Here is a 19,229-nt window from a genome sequence, read left to right on the forward strand (position 1 = left end):
TAAAATACACATTCTTTTTTTTTTTTTTTTTTTTAAATTTAATTTTATTTATTTATTTATTTTTGGCTGTGTTGGGTCTTCGTTTCTGTGCGAGGGCTTTCTCCAGTTGTGGCGAGCGGGGGCCACTCTTCATCGCGGTGCACGGGCCTCTCACTATCACGGCCTCTCTTGTTGCGGAGCACAGGCTCCAGACGCGCAGGCTCAGTAATTGTGGCTCACGGGGCCCAGTTGCTCCGCGGCATGTGGGATCTTCCCAGACCAGGGCTTGAACCTGTGTCCCCTGCATTGGCAGGCGGATTCTCAACCACTGCGCCACCAGGGAAGCCCCTCTCCTCAACTTTTTGTGTGAGATTCATCTGCATCGTTGCTTGGTGCTGTGGGTCCTCTTTTTCATTGCTGTGTAGTATTCCACTGTGTGGGTTTCCCCCACCCCCACCCCACCCCCCTCTCTTATCTATGTCCAATAATTCCTCACTGTCCCATCAGCTCTTTATATGTTTAAGAAGGTGACTTTTACTTTGTGTCCAGGCTTTTAGGTTATCTAAAGGGGAGGTTGGTCTGTATTACTGAATGTGCCATTACCCAAAGCCGAAGGCCATCTCCCCTCCTTTCTGAAGCTCTGTGGCCTTGGCCTTGCCAGCCTGCTCCCACCCCTTTTCCTCCCACCCCTCTGGCAATTTCCCTGAACTTGAGGGCTCTTCTCCCACCACCACTCCTTTCATTTGTCCTTGAATCTCCTCTTGACTCTACACTTCCCCTGACTCTGGAAAATCTCCTTCCTTCCAAGGCTTCCATCACACCTGGCGGGCTGTCCTCCCACCCCTCTATCTCCAGCTGAGATTCTTTCGAAGCTTACAGCCATCAGCTGCCTGTGACCACCTTCACCTGGAGGGCACGCAGGTACCTCACACCCAGCACCAGTTCCTTGTCCTCCGCACTCCATGCATGCACCTCCTCCCCCCAGGACTCCAGATTCTGACTCCTGATGACTCCTCCGTGCTCTCCTCCCTCCCACGGTCCTCCCTCCTCATCTCCATGCCCATCGCCTCCACAGGTCCCAACACGTTCACCAGGCTGGCTGTTACTGGCCTTCATTCTCCTGATTGGTACTCCCTGCTCAGAGCCAGAGAGAGCTTCTCATAGGCACCCACTGCCCCGCAGCCTAGGGCCTTCAGCGGCCTTCAGGATGGAGTCCAAGCTCCTGAGACTGGCCTTCAAGGCTGTCTTCTGTCTGCCCTGCCACCTCTCCAGCTGTACCCCTGCCTCTCCTCCCCGCACCCTGCTCTCACCTGCTTTGTTCGTCATCACAGGCTCTCTCACCTCCCTGCCTTTGTCTCCTCTGCCCTGAGAGCCCTCTCCCCACCCCCAGGTAACACCTACTCATTGCCAAGAGTCAGCTCAGATCATCACTTCTTCCAGGAAGCCTTCCTGCCTCCCCCCTCCCCCGCCCCAGGCTGGGTTAAGAGCCTCCTGTGAGTTTCCCTCTGTCACAGGCCCTTCCTGCCATCTCCTCAGTGTAGAGGGAAGCCCACTGCAGGTGGGGACAGTCTGGGCTCCTCTGGGCTCTGAGTCCCCAGCATAGCACAGACGCGGCACTCAGCAAGTGTTGGTTGACTATGTATTTACTGAGCTGCTCCCAGTCAAGGCTTTATAACCAAGTTTCTGAGACCTTGGGAACACTGCTGTCTCCTAGCCTCAGTTTCCCCATCTGAACAATGAAGGTATAAGGACCCTTTTGGCCAACATAGTTGGTAGTGACCACAGGGATATTTGAACATCCCCACTTGGATGAGGTGCCTCTGATTCCACCATAAGAAACTTCTTATTTGTGGGGGAGAGGGGCAAGCATTGCCCTCTTCAGGCTTTTGTGAAAGATAACCACCACCCCTCCTCCTTAATTAAAGGTAAGGGAGAGTGAGGTGTGTACTGGGCCTCAGTTTCTGTAAAGTGAGAGCAGTCAGATAATCATACCTTCTGTGCTTGGTACTCAGGGCTATTGTCCGAATAATTAAAAAAACACAACAACACTCAAAAGGTGGTGCAGAGATGGCGGTAGCATCTCCAGGCACCCTATATGCCAGGCCAGGCTGGCCCTCCTCACACTCCCTGACTCCACAGCCACTCCTTGAGGTGGGGTTATTTTCCCATTCCACAGATGAGGACACTGAGGCTCAGAGAACAGTTACTACCTTTCCAGAGCCAGAGAGCGGGTGTTAGTGCATCAAAGGCCACCAGTACCCAGTAGCAGGGGAGTTATTCGAACCCAGGGCCACCTGACACCTCTTACCTCAGCTGGCTCTGAGAGCTGGGGTCCTGGTGGGGGGTGTCAGTGGGTGAGGGGGGTGCAGTGGGCACTCAGGGTCAGGAACAGGTGGGGTCAGTGTCCCTAGAGGGTGTGCTAGCCCAGAGAGGAGACAGGGATGGGGCTGACATCCCACCCACACCCCCACCAGAACAGCCTGGGAGCTGGGGGGAAGGGGGAGCAGGTGGAGGGGCGGCACCACAACGGGAATCTGGGTCATGGTGTCCTGTATGTTCTCAAGGCTGGGCTGTGACGCAGAGCATGGCCCTGAGTGGGGAGCCCATCCCAGTCTGTGGGGAGAGGTCAGGGCTGCAGTCTAGAATCCTGGCTCAGCTGTGAGGGTGGGTGGAGCTGGGGAGGAGGGGCAGGACCACCAGGCTGCCTCCTTTCTGGGTCCCCTGGGACCGAGGGCGCCGGCCATGGTAGAGACAGAGGGAGGGTAAGCCAGGACCAGGTCCCTCTTCATCCCTACTGGGGAGATTTCACTCCCAGAGAGCATCCCGCCTGGGGATGGTGTAGGGGCCTGTGGAAGGGCTAATCTTCAAGGTGTGGAGTCCCCACGAACCCATCAGCCATCCGGATGAGGCAAGGGTGCCCCACTTCATCAGGAGTCATGCTCTCCATCTCCTCCATTTCTTTTTTTTTCCTTGCTCTGGGCCTCATCTTTCTTCGTCAAGGAGGAGGGGTGAGTTCTGCTCACCCCCAGGACTGCTGAGTGAAAAACAACAGGATATTAGAAAGGCTGAACCCCTGAAGGAGAAGAGGAGCTTATTAGACCCATGGGGTAGACTAAACACCGGCAGCGCCTTCCCCAGGACTCCCTCCATGCACACGTGCATGTGTGCACACACTTGCACACTCAGGAGCAGCACACACTGTCAGTCCTCATGCAATTACAGATTACTGAGTGGACTATAAAATGTCAAAGGTTAGGCAGTCGGAATGAGGGAGGGGTTCTCTGCAGATAGTTCAGCCTGAGTGGAGGTGTGAAGGGGGAAATAAGAGCGTGCTGGAGGGGAAGGGCGGGGTTGATGGGCATGAGGGGGTGGCTTGTAAGAGGCCTTGAATGCCAAGCCTCAGATTTTGCATCTGAGTTGATGCAGAGCCAGGAGGAAGCTGGTCCAAACCTCAGGAGCTCATTCTGAACCACAAGTGTGAAGATCTCAGCCCTCCACCCGCACACACATAGACTAAGGTGTCCCGGACCCCAGCATCCAGCAGGGTTCTTCCCTTCCTAGGGCCTCTCTCCCCCAACCCCTACCTTGGGCAGGAATGGGGCTGACATCCCGCCCACACCGCACACCAGAACAGCCTGGGAGCTGGGGGGAAGGGGGAGTAGGTGGAGGGGCAACACCACAACAGGAATCTGGGTCATGGTGTGAAGTACTGCACCCATTCAAACAAATGCACAAAACGTAAATGGATTCACAGCGATGCGTCATCACAAGGTGAACACACACATGTAACCCCACAGGTCCTACAAGTCAAGAAGAGTGGCATTACCAGCACTCCAGAAGGTCCCTCATGCCCCCAGCCCCCCACGCCCCCACTTCCCCAAGGGGATCTAATACCCCGATTGCTAACTCTTTTAAGTTTGCTTGTTTTTGAAGAAAATCTGTGTGGAACTCTAGAGTAGGTACCTTGTGTCTGACTTGTTTTGCTCACAATTAGTTTGAGAGATTCCTCCATGTGGTTTCACATGACCATCATTCCTTCATTTGTATTGCTGTATAGTATCCCATCGCATGACTGTCCCCCCATTCTACTGTGATGGGCACTTGTGTTATTTCCAGTTTGGGATTATTACAAATAATGCTGCTAGGAATGTTCTTACCCCTGCTTCTTAATGCATTCACTGTATCAATGTGATGCATTCACGTTTTTACTGGGTATATACTCAGGAGTATAATTGCCAGATCATAGGCTATGCATGTGTTCAACTTGAACAGGATCCAGTATCCAAGCAGTTCTCGGAAAGGATGGTGACACTTCCTGTTCCCCCAGCAGTGACTAAGCATTCCGCTTGTTCTATATCATCACCAACATTTGATACGCTCAGGGTTGTTTTGTTTTTGTTTTAGTCATCGTGGTGGGTGTATAGTAGTATCTTGTTGTGGTTTTAAATGACTAATGAGGGCGGCCACCAATTCAGATGATTATTGGCTTATTTTGCCAAGGGCCAGTTCAAATCTCTTGTCCATTATTCTATGGCGTAGTCTGTCTTTCTCTATTGATTTGTGGGAGTTGTTTTTATATCTGAATATGAGTCCATCATGGGTTGTGTTTGTTGCAAGTATCTTCTCCCATTTTTCCTGCCCATTTCACCCCCTTAATGATGTCTTTTCATGAATAAAAGTTCTTAACTTAAATGTACCTAACTTATCAATCCTTTCCATTCTGGTTCGTGCTTTTGTGGCATGTCTTGTTGTGAAAAACCTTTCCCTACCCAAAGTGCATAAAGATATTCTTATCCTTGTCTTCTAGAAGCTTTATTGTTTTACCTTTTACATTTAGATCTACAATCCATCTGGAATTTATTTATTTATTTATTTTTAAATTCATTAATTTATTTTTGGCAGTGTTGGGTCTTCATTGCTGCACGAGGGCTTTCTCTAGTTGCAGCGAGCGGGGGCTACTCTTCGTTGCGGTGCGTGGGCTTCTCATTGCGGTGGCTTCTCTTGTTGTGGAGCACGGGCTCTAGGTGCGTGGGCTTCAGTAGTTGTGGCACATGGGCTCAGTAGTTGTGGCTTGCGGGCTCTAGAGCACAAGCTCGGTAGTTGCGGCACACAGGCTTATTTGCTCCACGGCATGTGGGATCTTCCTGGACCAGGGCTCGAACCCGTGTCCCCTGCATTGACAGGTGGATTCTTAGCCACTGCGCCACCAGGGAAGTCCTGGAATTTATTTTTAATTATGGTATGTAATAGGAGTCAAGTTACCCTTTTCTCCAGATAGATATCAAATTGATGCAGCACCATTTATTAAAATTACAGTCCTTTCCCTGCCTCCCTGTAACACCATCTTTGTCATATATTAAGGGTCCATATATGTGTGGGTCTCTTTCAGGGCTCTCTCTTGTTTTGCTTTGGTCTGCTTATCAATCTTTGCATTTATATTACCCTGTCTTAATTATTGTAGCTTTATCATAAGCCTTGAAAGCTGATAGAGCAAGTCTTCCCACCTGTTCTTCTTCAAAAATATTTCGGCTACACTTGCTCTTTTTATTTCTCATAGAATCAGCTCATCTATTTCTACACATACACGTAGAATGTTATGATTTTAATTGGAAATGCATTGAATCTATAAATCGATTTAGGGAAGAACTAACTCTTTAAATATTGCAACTTTCAATCCAGAAACATGGTATGGCCCTCAATGTATTTAGGTTTAAATTATTTTTAATTCATGAGTAATATATGGACAAATTCTTAGTAAAAATGCAAAAACTAGAGATTAAGCAAGTGTTCCTTTCTCTTCCCAAACTGAGCAGTAGCCACTGTTAACTATACATCTGCATGTATGCACTCATGCACACACACGTGCATACACACTCATGCACACACACATACCAGTGACAGATGGGATCATATTAATTTGCCACATTTTTTTTACTTAGTAATACAGTGTGGACAGCTCTGTGTCAGAACAAGTGAATCTAGGTCATTCTTTTTTTTTTTTTAGGCTTTACTGTTTCAGATTTTATTGGATAATTGGTATTACCTGCATTTAAGATATTTTACGTGCTTATAAGTATACTGTATTAGACCATTCCATAATTTTTATTAAATTCAGTTTAGAAAATGGTTTATGTATTCTTATATCCTAAGATTCTTCATCCTTATAGGCAAATGTGCTTGTTCCACTTGTGTGAAATTGTTTGGTGTAACCGTTAATAGGCTTAAATGATGAAAAGTTGGTGCTTCAACACTCTGCAGGGAAGTTGGTAGTTTCGTTTTACAGTAAATGTAGATTTTGCTGTCATTTCAAACCTTCTGCTCTCTTAACTGTACTGTACACAGCATGATATAAGAGTAGGAAAACTGACAGAATCAACACATGACAAGATCAATTTTGCTTGCTTTATACTTTTAGATTAAGCCTATATCTAACACTTCCAAATAGTTCTCTACTGGAGGATATTAGAATCTTCCCAATATTAAGCACTATTTTCTTATTTTTTCTCCATTTTTTTTTCTTTTTGAATTTTATTTTATTCATTTTTTATACAGCAGGTCCTTATTAGTTATCTATTTTATACATATTAGTGTATATATGTCAATCCCAGTCTCCCAATTCATCACACCCCCCCCCCCACTTTCTCCCCTTGGTGTCCATACGTTTGTTCTCTACATCTGTGTCTCTATTTCTGCCTTGCAAACTTGTTCATCTCTACCATTTTTCTAGACTCCATATATATGCGTTAATATATGATATTTGTTTTTCTCTTTCTGACTTACTTCACTCTGTATGACAGTCTCTAACTCCATCCACATCTCTACAAACGACCCAATTTCTTTCCCTTTTATGGCTGAGTAATACTCCATTGTATATATGTACCAAATCTTCTTTATCCATTCGTCTGTCAATGGGCATTTAGGTTGCTTCCATGACCTGGCTATTGTAAATAGTGCTGCGAAGAACATTGGTGTTCGTGTGTCTTATTATTCTTTTTTTTAATAAAGAAAAAGTTTATTCTCTCTTCCTCTCTGCATGTGTCTCTTTGAATTATGGTTTTCTCTGGTTATATGCCCAGTAGTGGGATTGTTGGGTCATATGGTAATTCTATTTTTAGTTTTTTAAGGAACCTCCATACTGTTCTCCATAGTGGCTGTATCCATTTACATTCCCACCAACAGTGCAAGAGGGCTCCCTTTTCTCCACACCCTCTCCAGAATTTATTGCTTGTAGATTTTCTGATGATGCCCATTCTAAATGCTGTGAGGTGATACCTCATTGTAGTTTTGATTTGCATTTCTCTAATAATTAGTGATGTTGAGCAGCTTTTCATGTGCCTCTTGGCCATCTGTTTGTCTTCTTTGGAGAAACGTCTATTTAGGTCTTCTGCCCATTTTTTGATTGGGTTGTTTGTTTTTTTAATATTGAACTGCATGAGCTGTTTATATATTTTGGAGATTAATCCTTTGTCCATTGATTCATTTGCAAATATTTTCTCCCATTCTGAGGGTTGTCTTTTCATCTTGTTTATAGTTTCCTTTGCTGTGCAAAAGCTTTTAAGTTTCATTAGGTCATATTTGTTTATTTTTGTTTTTATTTCCATTACTCTAGGAGGTGGATCAAAAAAGATCTTGCTGTGATTTATGTCAAAGAGTGTCCTTCCTATGTTTTCCTCTAAGAGTTTTATAGTGTCCAGTCTTACATGTAAGTTTTTAATCCATTTTGAGTTTATTTTTGTGTATGGTGTTAGGGAGTGTTCTAATTTCATTCTTTTACATGTAGCTGTCCAGTTTTCCCAGTACCACTTACTGAAGAGACTGTCTTTTCTCCATTGTATATACTTGCCTCCTTTGTCATAGATCAGTTGACCATCAGTGCGTGGGTTTATCTCTGGGCTTTCTATCCTGTTCCATTGATCTATATTTCTGTTTTTGTGCCAGTACCGTATTGTCTTGATTACTGTAGCTTTGTAGTATAGTCTGAAGTCAGGGAGTCTGATTCCTCCAGCTCCGTTTTTTTCCCTCAAGACTGCTTTGGCTATTCAGGGTCTTTTGTGTCTCCATACAAATTTTAAGATTTTTTATTCTAGTTCTGTAAAAAATGCCATTGGTAATTTGATAGGGATTACATTGAATCTGTAGATTGCTTTGGGTAGTATACTCATTTTCACAATATAGATTCTTCCAATCCAAGAACATGGTATATCTCTCCATGTGTTTGTATCATCTTTAATTTCTTTCATCAGTGTCTTATAGTTTTCTGCATACAGGTCTTTTGTCTCCTTAGGTAGGCTTATTCCTAGGTATTTTATTCTTTTTGTTGCAATGGTAAATGGGAGTGTTTCCTTAATTTTTCTTTCAGATTTTTCATCATTAGTATATAGGAATGCAAGAGATTTCTGTGCATTAATTTTGTATCCTGCAACTTTACCAAATTCATTGATTAGCTCTAGTAGTTTTCTGGTGGCATCTTTAGGATTCTCTACGTATAGTATCATGTCATCTGCAAACAGTGACAGTTTTACTTCTTCTTTTCCAATTTGTATTCCTTTTATTTCTTTTTCTTCTCTGATTGCCGTGGCTAGGACTTCCAAAACTATGTTGAATAATAGTGGTGAGAGTGGACATCCTTGTCTTGTTCCTGATCTTAGAGGGAATGCTTTCAGTTTTTCACCACTGAGAATGATGTTTCCTGTGGATTTGTCATATATGGCCTTTACTATGTTGAGGTAGGTTCCCTCTATGCCCACTTTCTGGAGAGTTTTTATCATAAATGGGTGTTGAATTTTGTCAAAAGCTTTTTCTGCATCTATTGAGATGATCATAGGTTTTTATTCCTTAATTTGTTAATATGGTGTATCACATTGATTGATTTTCCTATATTGAAGAAGCCTTGCATCCCTGAGATAAATCTCAGTTGATCATGGTGTATGACCCTTTTAATGTGTTGATGGATTCTGTTTGCTAGTACTTTGTTGACGATTTTTGCGTCTATATTCATCAGTGATATTGGTCTGTAATTTTCTTTTTTTGTAGTGTCTTTGTCTGGTTTTGGTATCAGGGTGATGGTGGCCTCGTAGAATGAGTTTTGGAGCATTCCTTCCTCTGCAATTTCTTGGAAGAGTTTGAGAAGGATGGATGTTAGCTTTTCTCCAAATGTTTGATAGAATTCACCTGTGAAGCCATCTGGTCCTGGACTTTTGTTTGTTGGAAGATTTTTAATCACAATTTCAATTTCATTACATGTGATTGGTCTGTTCATATTTTCTTTTTCTTCCTGGTTCAGTCTTGGAAGGTTATACCTTTCTAAGAATTTGTCCATTTCTTCCAGATTGTCCATTTTATTGGAATAAAGTTGCTTGTAGTAGTCTCTTGTGATGCTTTGCGGTGTCTGTTGTCACTTCTCCTTTTTCATTTCTAATTTTATTGATTTGAGTCCTCTCCCTCTTTTTCTTGATGAGCCTGGCTAAAGGTTTATCAGTTTTGTTTATCTTCTCAAAGAACCAGCTTTTAGTTTTATTGATCTTTGCTATTGTTTTCTTTGTTTCTATTTCATTTATTTCTGCTCTGATCTTTATGATTTCTTTCCTTCTAGTAACTTGGGGTTTTGTTTGGTCTTCTTTCTCTAGTTCCTTTAGGTGTAAGGTTAGATTGTTTATTTGAGATTTTTCTTGTTTCTTGAGGTAGGACTGTATGGCTATAAACTTCCCTCTTAGAACTGCTTTTGCTGCGTCCCATAGGTTTTGGATTGTCATGTTTTCATTGTGATTTGTCTCTAGGTATTTTTTGATTTCCTCTTTGATTTCTTCAGTAGTGATCTCTTGGTTATTTAGTAACGTATTGTTTAGCTTCCATGTGTTTGTGTTTTTTACGTTTTTTCCCCGGTAATTTATTTCTAATCTCATAGCGTTGTGGTAGGAAAAGATGCTTGATATGATTTCAATTTTCTTAAATTTGCTGAGGCTTGGTTTGTGACCCAAGATGTGATCTATCCTGGAGAATGTTCTGTGTGCACTTGAGAAGAAAGTGTAATCTGCTCTTTTCAGATGGAATGTCCTATAAATATCAATTAAATCTATCTGGTCTATTGTGTCATTTAAAGCTTGTGTTTCCTTATTAATTTTCTGTTTGGATGATCTGTCCATTGGTGTAAGTGAGATGTTAAAGTCCCCCACTATTATTGTGTTACTGTCGATTTCCTCTTTTATGGCTGTTAGCATTTGCCTTATATATTGAAGTGCTCCTATGTTGGGTGCATGTATATTTATAATTGCTATATCTTCTTCTTGGATTGATCCCTTGATCATTATGTAGTGTCCTTCCTTGTCTCTTGTAACATTCTTTATTGTAAAGTCTATTTTATCTGATATGAGTATTGCTACTCCAGCTTTCTTTTGATTTCCATTTGCATGGAATATCTTTTTCCATCCCCTCACTTTCAGTCTGTATGTGTCCCTAGGTCTGAAGTGGGTCTCTTGTAGACAGCATATATATGGGTCTTGTTTTTGTATCCATTCAGTGAGTCTGTGTCTTTTGGTTGGAGCATTGAATCCATTCACATTGAAGGTAATTAACAAAATGTATATTTCTATTACCATTTTCTTAATTGTTTTGGGTTTGTTGTTGTAGGTCCTTTTCTTCTCTTGTGTTTCCCACTTAGAGAAGTTCCTTTAGCATTTGTTGTAGAGCTGGTTTGGTGGTGCTGAATTCTCTTAGCTTTTGCTTGTCTGTAAAGCTTTTGATTTCTCCATCAAATCTGAATGAGATCCTTGGTGGGTAGAGTAATCTTGGTTGTAGATTCTTCCCTTTCATCACTTTAAGTATATCGTGCCACTCCCTGCTGGCTTGTAGAGTTTCTGCTGAGAAATCAGCTGTTAACCTTATGGGAGTTCCCTTGTATGTTATTTGTTGTTTTTCCTTCATTGCTTTTAATAATTTTTCTTTGTCTTTAATTTTTGTCAATTTGATTACTATGCATCTTGGCATGTTTTTCCTTGGGTTTATCCTGACTGGGATTCTCTGCTCTTCTTGGACTTGGGTGGCTATTTCCTTTCCCATGTTAGGGAAGTTTTTGACTATAATCCCTTCAAATATTTTCTCAGGTCCTTTCTCTCTCTCTCCTCCTTCTGGGACCCCTATAATGCGAATGTTGTTGCGTTTAATGTTGTCCCAGAGGTCTCTTAGGCTGTCTTCATTTCTTTTCATTCTTTTTTCCTTATTCTGTTCTGCGGCAGTGAATTCCACCATTCTGTCTTCCAGGTCAATTATCTGTTCTTCTGCCTCAGTTATTCTGCTATTGATTCCTTCTAGTGTATTTTTCATTTCAGTTATTGTATTGTTCATCTCTGTTTGTTCTTTAAGTCTTCTAGGTGTTTGTTCTTTAATTCTTCTCGGTCTTTGTTAAACATTAATTGCATCTTCTCGATCTTTGCCTCCATTCTTTTTCCGAGGTCCTGGATCATCTCCACTATCATTATTCTGAATTCTTTTTCTGGAAGGTTGCCCATCTCCACTTCATTCAGTTGTTTTTCTGGCGTTTTATCTTGTTCCTTCATCTGGTACATGTCCTCTGCCTTTTCATTTTTGTCTATCTTTCTGTGAATGTGGTTTTCGTTCCACAGGCTGTGGGATTGTAGCTCTTCTTGCTTCTGCTGTCTGCCTTCTGGTGGATGAGGCTATCTAAGAGGCTTGTGCAAGCTTCCTGATGAGAGGGACTGGTGGTAGGTAGAGCTGGGTGTTGCTCTGGTGGGCAGAGCTCAGTAAAACTTTATTCCACTTGTCTGCTGATGGGTGGGGCTGACTTCCTTCCCTGTTGGTTGTTTGGCCTGAGGTGACCCAACACTGGAGGCTATAGGTTCTTTGGTGGGGCTAATGTAGGACTCTGGGAGGGCTCACACCAAGGAGTACTTCCCAGAACTTCTGCTGCTAGTGTCCTTGTCCCCGTGGTGAGCCACAGCCACCCCCCGCCTCTGCAGGAGACCCTCCCACACTAGCAGGTAGGTCTGGTTCAGTCTCCTATGGGGTCACTGCTCCTTCCCCTGGGTCCCGATGTGCACACTACTTTGTGTGTGCCCTCCAAGAGTGGAGTCTTTGTTTCCCCCAGTTCTGTCAAAGTCCTGCAATCAAATCCCACTAGCCTTCAAAGTCTGATTCTCTGGGAATTCCTCCTCCTGTTGCTGGACCCCCAGGTTGGGAAGCCTGCCATGGGGCTCAGAACCTTCACTCCAGTGGGTGGACTTCTGTGGTATAAGTGTTCTCCAGTTTGTGAGACAACCACCCAGCGGTTATGGGATTTGATTTTATTGTGATTGCACCCCTCCTACCATCTCATTGTGGCTTCTCCTTTGTCTTTGGATGTGGGGTATCTTTTTTGGTGAGTTCCAGTGTCTTCCTGTCAGTGATCGTTCAGCAGTGAGTTATGATTCTGGTGCTCTCTCAAGAGGGAGTGAGCACATGTCCTTCTACTCTGCCATCCCGAACAAATCTCCTCTCCGAATCTAGGTCATTCTTTGTAAGTACTGCCTGTATCCAGTGACTGAGCGTGCCCTAGAATAAAACCATAAACTGCAGTGCATGGAGTATCCTTGAACATGTTTTCTTGGACGAGTGTGTGCTCCTCTAAAAGATAACCCTAAAGCAAAGAAACCCATTTGGGTACTACTGTAATTGTCCAGAGCAGACATGATACGAGCCTGAACTAGGCTGGAGAGGGAAAGGAGAGGTGAATTCCCTTTTCCAAAATATCATGTGCTTCCTCTTGACAGTCTACTGGACCTCCCAAATCCCTGTCCATCAAGGGGCTGCTATAAATTGAAGATGTAGAGCAGAGCAGCGGAGAGAGCAAGGGAACCCAGGGTGAGGGTAGCAAGGAGGAAGAGGAAGGGGTCTGGCCTGTTGATTAAAGCTGGCACTAGAACAGAAATGGGGTGGGATGAGAACTACTGCCTCCAAGTCATGTCTGCCCTAGGCAGGGCCCTGAACCACACACACTGACTCTGAGCTTCCAGATACTCCATGCTTCTCCCATGAGAGGAATCGGAGGCTCAGAAAGGTGAAGGGGTCTGTCCAAACTCACTCAGTGAGTCAGTGGCCAAGCTGGGCTTCTGACTGAGTCCTGACCACAAAGCCCTGTGTGTGTGCAGTCTCTGGGCTGAGTGTCCTAGTGAATGAAGCTGTGTGAGGGCACCAGATGGGCAGATCTGGAGGGGCCAAGACCTGAAACTTGACTGGGGCAGGTGCTGGGGAGATGGGCCCAGCACTGGCACCATTTAGAGGGAGTCTAGCCAGAAGGCTAGACAGCAGCAGGTGACAAGTGGTGTCTGACGAGCCCCTGCTGTCTGGAAACCCCTCCCCAGGCAGCCAGTGGCCCACCATGCAGCAGGTTGAAGGCAGTGGCTGGGAGCCAGGCCACATCCTCAGTCAGCATGGGGCCCAGGTGGGAGTTGGGGACAGAGCTCTGCTTCCTGAGGACTTGGGAGCCCCTTCCTGGCCGGGCCTAGGAGGCCCACCCCCCACAGGCAAGGCCTTCACGGTCTCAGGAAGGACAGGGCTTAGCAAGCTCCTGCTGGCCTCGCTTCTCTCCTCCCACTCCTCCCCCAAACCTGGCTCCTACCTCCTCCCCCTCTACCGAGCTTCCTGGCTTCACATTTTGGGTCCCTCTTTTATATTTTGTTGGACTATTTATATTAAGAAACTCCCTTTCCAAAACTTTTTATAAATAACAGTAGGGAATTTCTGATTATGAAACAAGTACGTGTAAATATAGCCTATTAATTCTCCTATGCACACACAAGGGCAAACATGAATTTTTTTTCCTAAATTGAGATCATAATTGTTTATAGTAACCTGCTTTCATCACTTCTCAACATACTGTGAAGTTTCCATATATGGGGGCATCGTGGCAGGATTGCGCAGCGTTTAAGAGCACGGACTCAAGTGCCAGCAGGCCTGGATTTCAGACCTTGACCCTGCCACTCATTAGTTTTGTGACTGAGCATGCTACTCGCCTCTCTGGGCCTTGGATTCCTCGTCGGTAAAATGAGGGTGATAATAGTATCCGCCTTCATAAGCTAAATGAAGGAGGTGGGCCTGGTACATAGTAAAGGTGACTTGGTACATAGTAAATACTCAATGAACACCAGATATTAGTATTATTGTTACTCTTAACCTAGTGACAGAGCCTGGCATCCCGTCCCCACCTCACACCCTAGATCCTGTAGCTGGATCCCAACCCTGACCCTGAGTCCTTTTCTGGATCTCCCAGGCTTACCTACCCTGTGTCCCTTCATACCCCCTGGTCTGGTTGGGAGGCTGGTGCCTACGGTTGGATCCCAAGAAGCATTCAGTGAGATTTCATAGAGATTCTTCCCTGGGTTCTCAGTGACATGAGGAAGAAGAGGGATTAGAGAAGGGAGAAAGGAGAAGGGAAAAGGTGGAGAAGTGGCCCTGATTTAGCCTGGCCCTGGAGCCTTTCAAGTCTCCATCGCTCACGGGCTTCCTCACCTGGTGTCTGAACCCTGGGTCCCCCCTAGCTGGCCTCCCGGGAAAAGGTGTCACCCCCAGGAGAGCACATTTGTGCAGCTGCTCTCACACGGCCAGAAGGGGTGAAGACCCTGTCATGACCACCCCTCCAAGGAGTTGCTAAGACTTGAGGGCACAGCTTGGGATTCTCTCTGCTCTTTGGCCTCGGGAGTGACCCACTGACTTCCATGTGTGGGTGTAGATGCTGGGTGGGGGCTACAGTGGGGCTGGGGGTTCAGCTCTGAGTTCTGGGGTCCACAGGAGATGAACAGCTACCGGCGGGCCATGCAGAAGATGGCAGAGGACATCCTGTCACTGCGGAAACAGACCAGCATCCTGGAGGCAGAGAACCAAACGCTGAGGAGCCAGCTGACCCAGGAGGGGGTACAAGAGGAGCCAGACATCACTGACAGAGCCCAGAACCTGGGTGAGGGCGTACAGGCCACCAAGGGAACGGGGTGGCGGGAGCCTTTCCCAGGACACAGGCTAGTAGGAGCCTGGCTGGGTCCTCTCTGAGATGGGAAACTGAGAGTCCAGTCCTGTGTCAAGCCCCAGGACTGAGAGACACCCCCCCCCGCCCCCCAACTATGCCGATTTGAACTGGGAGGTGCCTCCTCCCTGAGCCGCTCCTCCTCCACCAGCGTCCATGAAGCAGAAACTGCTGCTGAGTGAGCTGGACGTGAAGAAGCTGAGAGACAAGGTGCAGCATCTGCAGAATGAGCTGATTCGAGTGAGCCTGGGCTTGGAGGGCAGAGGGGAAGGGGGCTCGGGAAGGAGCGTCTGGGGCCAGAAGGGAGAGGGACATAGGGGCCAGGGAGCCAGGGCAGTGGAGGACTGAGCAGAGTGATCTGGGGTGGACCCTGAGGGTCAAGGGCACCCCTGCTTTCGCCCCTTTCCCCTCCCTCCCCCACCATCAGAAGAATGATAGAGAAAAGGAGCTGCTCCTCCTGCACCAGGCTCAGCAGCCACAGGCGGCGCTGCTGAGGCGATACCAGGACAAGCTGCAGCAGATGAAGGCGTTGGAGGAGACCGTGAGGCACCAGGAGAAGGCAGGTGCCAGAAGGGCCCGGCTGCCCAGGCCCAGCCACAGACGGGAAGGGGTGGAGCCCCAGGCCATCCCAGCCTCTGTGCTCTGCCCTCCAGGTGATTGAGAAGATGGAGTGGGTGCTGGAGGGCAAGCTGCGAGAGAGGAACGAGCCCCTGCAGAACAAGCTGCAGGGAAAGCCCAGTGTGGGTGAGTCTGGTCCCCGGCTTTTGTCCCATCCCTGGAGGCCCTGCCTTCTTGGAGCCTCTCAGTTTCAGGAGCACCTTCAAACTGCAGCAGAGGGTGCTAGTTCCCCACTCTGTCCGGCACTGAGCACTTCCAGAGGTCCCCCAAGCTCCCTTCTCCTACCAGGGAGTCCCTCAGAACACATGGAGGGGACACAGCGTGTGAGCCATGCTAGAAAGAGGCTCAGACCTTCCAGAAGATGCTCTGAGATTAGAGCGAGCAGAGGTGGGCTACCTGCAAAGAGGGGCTGTCTGGGGCAGCAGTTCCCAACCTCTTAACTCCAGGGCCCTTCAAATTATTTGTTCATCTCCCTGTATCTTGAAAGAGTCTGCTTCTATAAAACACACAAAAAAATTCTGGTTAAATCAATGATTTGCTTCCTCCACTGATGTTAACCAAAGCCACCTAGAACTGCCAACCAGAGGCGGCTCTGATGAGCAGGAAAGAGCCAGGTCACCCCGCATCAGGCCAGCCCAAGCAGGGGATTTCTGTGCCACCTCACTGGGGACCCCTGTGAGCCCAGCCCTGTGTCAGCCTTCACTGCATGGGGGTGTCGGTAGGGGGCATTTTGGAAGGTCTTTAAGAAAGAATGAAAGCTGGGCCCACCTTTCGGGAACCCTGAGGCTAAGGTGAGAGATGAGAAGGCAACCTAGGGAGGGGAAACAGTCAGGCACAGGCCTGGGGAGTGACGATGCCAGGAGCAGAGAAGGGAGGAAAATAGAGGTGAGGAGCTGAAACAGACCCAGGACAAATGGCGGGGGAGTGATCAGAGAGAACATTGGGGTCAGATTCTAAAGAGCCTAGAACGATGGCCTGAGGAGGAGTATGGACTTGATCCCACGGGCAGTAGGGAGCCATTGAAGGCTTGGGAGCAGAGGATGGGCAGAAAGAAGTAAAACGCTGAGGCAGATTGGACCAGGGACAGGGAGGCAGGAAAGCCCATCTCATGAACATCTATGGCCACATTCCACAGCCTTCCCCATGCTCTCAGCCTCTGGCCTTCCCCCGGGTCCGACGGGAGAGAATCTGCCTGCTGACCTTTACTCAATGCTGCTGGCAGAAAACTCGAGGCTGCGGGCAGAGCTGGACAAGAGCCGCCACCAGTCGGCCCCCATCATTCTGCAGCAGCAGGCCCTGCCGGTAAGAGCCAGCAGCACAAGCTTGGCCTGGGCCTGCCTGCGCAGGTCACCAGGCACCCAGAAATCACTCAGGCACAATCCAAGTTGAAGCCCAAGACCAGGAGCAAGGTTTCCCAGGGTCTCCAATGTGCCTGGAGTCTCCTGGAGAGCCTCTGGCTCTCAGGCCTTGGCTCCTTTCCCCTGGGGAACACACACGAGTCTGAAAGCTTCACCCTTACCCTCACTTAGCATCCTGGGAGAGAAAGCAAGCCCCTAACTGACCCCTGACCCCGTTTGCCACCTGGCTGCCCTGCAGCTGGGCTCCACACAGGCCTCTCAGAACTCCATTCTGGAGCGTCTCCTGGGATTGGTACAGCCTTGGAGAGCCCTTTTCCCCCATCCCAGGTGGACCCTGAGGAGTTGGGAGCAAGGGGAGACCTGGCAGAGAAGCTGCAAGAGACAGATGGCCCAGGCCACTGCAAGGGTACCCTGCCCACATAGGTTGGGTGTCCCTGGCCCCTCCCTACCTCCGAGGCTGTTACAGGTGCCCCTGCTTTATGCAAACCCGAAGACAGAACATTTGGAATTACAAAAGCGGGGTGGGCTGGGCACAGGAGAGTTTTCCTCTTCATCCCAGGACTCACAGGAGGTGAGTTCTGTTTGAAAGCACACCTGATGCATGGACATCCACGTAAAGTGCGGAGGACGGGGAACGCTTGCTTTACAAATAGATCCTTCACTTTACAAAATGACCCCCAGCTCAAGACTCCTTCCTGTGCCCTAACCTAGTGCTCCCTGGTGCATTTTACATTTAAAAATTGGTGTGCAAAAATTTCATACACTCAAAATATGTGGGGAGAACAACTGTGAAAAAGGCACGTGCCAGGTCTGAAACTCTGGGCAGGGGTCTGAGGCTCGTTGGCCTCAGGGTCTTTGGCCCTTTGTCTGAGGCTCTGCATCGGGGAGCCGAATTTGGAACTCAGACCTGGCTGATTTCTCCCCCAGTGTCACCTGGCCTCCTGAGCTCACATAGCTACAGCCCCCAGTGGGGACCATGTGTGAGTTTCTGCTTTGCCCACAGGACCTTCTTGCCAATAATTCAGACAAGTTTAACCTCCTAGCCAAGCTGGAATGCGCTCAGAGCCGGATTCTTTCCCTGGAAAGCCAGGTAGGTGAGGTGCAGGGGTCACACAGGCCAGATAGCCTCACCACTCAGCCTGAGACCAGGCTCAGCCTCTGTGTTTCAGAAGGGTCGGGGCTCCGTGTGTGAGGAGGGCCCAGGCTCCATGTTTGAAGAGGGTCAAGGTCCATTTGTGACCAGGGTTGAGGCTCTGTGTTTGAAAAGGATCAGGGCTCTATGTGTGAGGGGGGTCAGGACTCAATTTTTGACCAGGGTTGGGGCTCCCTGTATTTGGAGTGTCAGGGCTTCCTGTTTAACCATGTTTGGACTCAGTGGGTACGGTGGGTCGGGGCTCAGTCTGCATCCAGGGTCAGGGCTCCATTTGTGACCAGGATCGGTGCTCCATGTGAGAAGTGGGCCGAGACTTTGTGTGTGATCAGGGTGAGGGCTCCGTGTGTGTCAGGTTGGTGATCAGCGTTTGTCTACAGTCAGGACTCCCTCCCTGTGTGAGGAGGGTCTGGGCTCGGTCTGCATCCAAGATCAGGGCTCCCTTTGTGACCAGGGTCAGGGATTTGTGTTTCAGGAGGGTCTGGAGTCTGCGTGTGACCAGAGTCAGGGCTGCGTGTTAGAGAAGGGCTGGGGCTCTGTGTGTGAAGAGGGTCAGGGCTCCCTTTGTGACCAGGGCCAAGGCTGCACGTTTGAGAAGGGTTGGGGCTCATCGTGAGGAGTGTTGAAGCTCCGTGGTTGGGGACTGACGGGACTCCGCGTGTCAGGAGGGTCAGGGCTCATTGTGACCAGTGTTGGAGCTCCGTATGTTGGTGGAACTCAGAGAGGGTCCATCAGTCATATTCAAACTGTCGCTTGGTCCACCCACCCTTGTTATCCTGAGGTCTCTTGGGAAGGTAGCAAGCCCACATTGCCCAGGGTTTTGCTTTCTGCTCAGAGAGCAGGCGGAGGTTTGGGCTGTCCCAGCTCTCGGGGATGGGCGCTGCTGCCCAGTGGTTCTCCAGCTGTGTCTCTTCATGTCTATAGTTAGAGGACTCAGCTCGACGCTGGGGACGAGAGAAGCAGGACTTGGCCACACGGCTGCAGGAGCAAGAGTATGGCTTGAGGGCCCCTTCCAACACGATCATCACAGATGAGTTCGTGAGTGATCCCTCTGGAGGAGCTCTGTGGGGTTCAGGGGGTGGGTCTGGCAGCCACCCCACCCCCCGAGTCACTGGAC

At 47.8% G+C, this 19,229-nt stretch overlaps 1 protein-coding gene across 1 annotated transcript in view; it reads left to right on the plus strand.

The window, feature by feature from the left end:
- Positions 1-19,229, plus strand: part of CCDC33 (coiled-coil domain containing 33) — a 116,113-nt gene that overhangs the window by 95,883 nt on the left and 1,001 nt on the right. The window contains 7 exon segments of the mRNA XM_068541939.1: positions 14,758-14,923; positions 15,138-15,226; positions 15,414-15,545; positions 15,640-15,730; positions 16,740-16,906; positions 17,966-18,052; positions 19,037-19,150. Coding sequence (XP_068398040.1) covers positions 14,758-14,923; positions 15,138-15,226; positions 15,414-15,545; positions 15,640-15,730; positions 16,740-16,906; positions 17,966-18,052; positions 19,037-19,150 — 846 coding nt within the window.

The sequence above is a fragment of the Eschrichtius robustus genome, chromosome 1 (genome assembly GCF_028021215.1).
Source record: "Eschrichtius robustus isolate mEscRob2 chromosome 1, mEscRob2.pri, whole genome shotgun sequence".
Lineage (NCBI taxonomy): Eukaryota > Metazoa > Chordata > Mammalia > Artiodactyla > Eschrichtiidae > Eschrichtius > Eschrichtius robustus.